This window comes from Glycine soja, chromosome 15 (genome assembly GCF_004193775.1).
Source record: "Glycine soja cultivar W05 chromosome 15, ASM419377v2, whole genome shotgun sequence".
NCBI classification, from domain to species: Eukaryota; Viridiplantae; Streptophyta; class Magnoliopsida; order Fabales; family Fabaceae; genus Glycine; species Glycine soja.
Genome location: NC_041016.1, coordinates 48,342,325 through 48,347,090, shown reverse-complemented (window position 1 = coordinate 48,347,090; position 4,766 = coordinate 48,342,325). Strand labels below are relative to the sequence as shown.

The window sequence follows — 4,766 nt, the reverse complement described above, 5'->3', positions numbered from 1 at the left end:
ACTATTGTAACTGAAAGGAATCATAAAAGACAATTGTAACTGAAAATAAACAGTCATAAGCACTCATGATAAGCAACTGCTGATACACACATTCAACACTCCTCCTTGTATCAGTGGTTGACAAGTCCAAGTTTCTCTCTTAGTAACTCAAATCTGCTTCTCGGAAGAGCTTTGGTCAAGGATGTTTCCAAGTCTGATTTTTATCAATCATGACAAGCTCCTCCTGCATTGCAGCACTCCATTTTGGATCTTCCCTTGCATCCCAATATCCTGCAGGTTCTAGAACTACTACATTGTAACTTTCATAAATATCTGAGAGCAATATAGTGCCTCTCACGGGTGCATCATCAATTAACTCATCTTGATTTTTCAAAGGATCAGCTATCAGCATCTTTTCAGTATCATTCCAGCTCCATTTCTCATTCTCCATGAAGTACACGTCCCTGCTTATCAGAATTTTCCTTGTATGAGGTTGAAAAACTCTATAAGCTTTAGATACTGAACTATATCCCACAAAGATACCAGGTTCAGCTTTTTTGTCTAGCTTGTCTCTCTTAATCTGTGACACATAAGTAAAACACAAGCATCCAAATACTTTAAAATTTTTCAAGGAAGGTTTATAACCATACCAAGTCTCAAAAGGAGTCTTCCCGTTTATTGCTTTGGTGGGAAGTCGATTTAGCAAGAATATTGCAGTGTTTGCAGCTTCTGCCCAATATTCCTTAGGTAACCCTTTCTCATGAAGCATACATCTAATCATTTCCATTATCGTCTGATTCTTTCTTTCACTAACCCCATTTTGTTGAGGGGTGTAAGGAGCTGTTAATTGATGCTCAATGTCTGCTTCCTCACAAAACATGGTGAATTATGCTGATCCACTGCTTAAATCTCCAAAATACACCTACAACCTCTGACTTAGACTTGAGAAAGTAAATCCAACACATTCTGGTGAAATCATCTATACAGATGATATAATATTTACTCTCTTTAAGCGAAGCAGTCCTTTGAGGTCTGACCAAATCTATGTGAATCAACTGCAGCTTCTCTGTTGCTCTCCAGGTTGATTGTTTGAAGGGTAATCTTGCTTGCTTGCCATATTGACATGCTTCACAGCTTGGTAATTTAGAATCTAAGTGAGGTAAGCCATGAACTAACTCCTTGCGTTGCATGTTCAGCACAACTGCATGATGAAAATGGCCTAACCTTTTGTGCCAAGTCTCTGTACTATTTTTCGTAGTTGGATAGGTTATTTGCTCCTTCTTCAGTGGGTCAAATGAGAAACTTTTGCCTCTCATTTTGATACTGAAAATTTTCTTGTCATTGACATCTTTAATCAAATAGTGCTTATTTTCAAAGATGACTTTAAACCCCTTCTCAACCAATTGTCCCACACTTAGCAAGTTTTGATCAATCTTAGGTACATACAAAACATCATAAATTAATTTTGTACTAGTGCAACTTTCGATGGCTATAGTTCACTTTCCTTCAACAATGATAGGATCACCATTTCTGATTCTAACTTTTGATACATGTGATCTGTCTAACTCTCTGAAAAGCTCTTGATCGTGGGTCATGTGGTTGGTACAACCACTATCCACTAACCTACATCCAGTTGAGCTACTGCTTGTAAAACAAGTTGCTACAAACAATTGATTTTCTTCCTCTTGTTGATCTGCAACTTGAGCCTCATTCTTTTGTTGAAGATTGCTTTTGCAAATTCTCACATGATGCCCCAACTTGTTGCACTTTTCACACTTAACATCGGGTCTTCTCCAACATTTGAAAGGAGGATGACCCATTCTGCCACAGTGCTTGCAAGGAGGAAATCCTTTGTTGTTGTCTCCACTTTTGTTGCTAGTGTTACCCGCTGCTTCTTGTGTATTGAAATTCTTCTTGTTGTATTTCTTCCACTTGCTTTTCTCTCCTTGGTTAATTTGCAATTTAGCTTGCAATACTCCTTCCACAGAATCATCAGCCCTCATTCTTCTTCTTTGCTCTTGGGATTGCAAAGCATTTACAAGTTCTGCCAAGGTAAGTTTTGACAGATCCTTAGTATTCTCCAAGGCTGTAATAGTAGCCTCAAATCTTTCAGGGACAGTCACCAGTATTTTTTCAACTATTCTTAAATTGGAAAATTCAGAACCAAGCAATCTTACTTTGTTGGCAATGCTAAGAAGCTTGTTAGCATACTCTTTAATTGTTTCGAACTCCTTCATTTTCTGCATCTCAAATTCTCTAACTAAATTCAGGGCTTGCATTCCCTTAATCCTTTCATCTCCTTCGTATTCATTCTTAAGGAAACTCCAGATTTCATATGCTGATTTGATGGTCATTATTCTAGTGAAAATTTCTTTTGAGATAGCAGCAAATAAAGAAGCTCTTGCCTTTGACTTTCTTGTTTTCCTCTCCTTTTAATTTTTTATCTGAGTCATTGTTGGATTGGTTGGTAAAGGAAGAACTTCGTAGTCTTCCTCAACCTCTTCCCAGAGATCATTTGCCTCCAAATGTGCCTCCATTTTTGCTGCCCAGATTTCATGATTATCACCATCAAACATAGGTGGTGCTAGTGCTGTGTACGGTGTTTTAGAATCCATCTATTTGATGAATTGAAGCAAGGTGTGTTGGCTTTTTGTGGTGGGTTTCACTCGGTTCACTCACAGGTCCCTCTTAAGAAGAAGGCTCTGATACCAATCTGTTGGAAAAAAAAAACTTAACTCACAGAATGAAGAGAGATGAATGCACACATTTTATTGAATAATAATCTATTTAAATAGAGATTTTTGTAACTGAACGAAATTATAAAAGTAATAACTGACTTCCTAAACAATAACCACTAACATAATAGTTATTGTAACTGAAAGGAATCATAAAAGACAATTGTAACTGAAAATAAACAGTCCTAAGCACTCATGATAGGCAACTGCTGATACACACATTCAACAAAAACACTCAATTGGTTTATAGACTACTTTTTTTGCAGGTGTTCCTGGATGATTTCCTACAACCCGTGAATCTCTTATTTGCTCATTGTACACTTCTTAGACAGTTACAGAGATATCATAACGATAAAGTTTTTGTCTCTCCTTGATTATGTCGAACATTTTTTCAAGAGTCCTGAAAATGAAACTAACACAAGTCTCTCTTCTATTTCCATATGCAAAAATGCATACATTGTACCCTTCTAGAACTGAGGGTGCAAATGGTGTTGTGTCTTCAAAAATATCAGCTATAAAAGAAAACAATACAAATCTATCAAAATTAGCATTATGTTCCTTTCAGAACCATCTAAAGAATTGATGCCATCAGCTTGGGGACCAAATACAACATTGAACTTGAAAGTCTTTTTATGACCAAATAAGGGACTTAATTAACATCTTTCGCAGATTCAAAATATAATACCATTATTGCTCCTATTGCTATCTCTTCGGCATTGAGAGGTCTACAACAACAAAAGACCCTTATATTTCCTGAAGAAGAATAGTTACTGAAGCATCATATTTTTATCTCCTCCAAGTCTTAGTTAGTATTAGAGATATAGGATATTCATGTTATTAGAGTTGGCTATTAAGCCAGAGTGTACTCATCTACACTGATTTTTTTCCCATGGTTCACTACTGTGCTCCAAGTGAACTCCAAAACCTGATTTTTTTTCGTAAATACACCTTTTCTCTTCTACTTTTTCCCAATCTACACTACTTTGCAATTTAATTCCCAATATACACTACTTGGGACTTTGATGTAAGCTCCATTGGAGCTTGTAGGCCTAGAATCTTCTTCATCAATGGATTCTTTTGCTTCTTGGAATATGAATGGCAGCGGAATAGAAAAGGAAGAGAGAAAGGAGACGCCACTTCAAGGAGAAGATGGATCTAAAAGAAGCTCACCACCATAGGAGGCCACGGATAAAAGCTTGGAGGAAGAAGGAGATGAATGAAGGGAGAGGAAGAGAAGAGCACGGAATTTTGTGCTATAAAAAAGCTCTGAAATCTAAAGTTTAATTTTCAAATGATCAAAGTTCCAAAAAATGCACTCACATGACCTTTATTTATAATCTAAGTGTCACACAAAATTGGAGAAAAATTTTAATTTCAATTCAAATTTTACTTGAATTTGAAATTGAATTTGTGGAGCCAAATTTTGGAGCCAAAATTTCACTGATTATGATTAGTGAATTTCAGTTATGGTTCAGCCCACTAATCCAAGATCAATTCCAAAATTCTCCACTAAGTGTGCTTAGGTGTCATGAGACATGTAAAGCACGAAGGACATACACAAAGTATAACTATATGATGTGGTGATGGGGTGTAGTAAGCAAATGTTCACCTCCCCCTCTAAAATTTAATTGGATTGGGCTTCTACCAATTCAATTAAATTTATTTCCCAACACACATCAAATATTCACTTAGTGCATGCGAAATTACAAAATTACCCCTAATACAAAAATTAGTCTAGGTGCCCTAAAATACAAGGGTTGAAAAATCCTATATTTCTAGGGTATCCTATCTACATTATGGAGCCCTAAATACAAGGATCAAATATAATGACATCCTAATCTAATATGTACAAAGATAATTGGACCTAACCTTGGCTCATGGGTTCAGAAATCTACCCTAAGGTTCATGAGAACCCTAAGGTCTTCTTCAGCAGCTCTAGCCCAATCCTCTTGGAGCCTCTCGCTCATGGCTCTAGTGATTGGTCTCTTCCTAGGGAGGATTGTATCAGACTTTCTCTCTCCTTTTTGTTTTTTTTTTAATTTAAAATATTAT

The 4,766-nt window shown here is 36.5% G+C and overlaps 1 protein-coding gene across 1 annotated transcript; it reads right to left on the bottom strand.

Annotated features, from left to right (window-relative positions):
* Positions 1-1,475: 1,475 nt before the first annotated feature.
* LOC114386248 lies at positions 1,476-2,333 on the bottom strand. Its single transcript, XM_028346213.1, has one exon. The coding sequence runs from the start codon at positions 2,331-2,333 to the stop codon at positions 1,476-1,478; it is 858 nt and encodes a 285-aa protein (XP_028202014.1).
* Between the last annotated feature and the right edge of the window lie 2,433 nt (positions 2,334-4,766).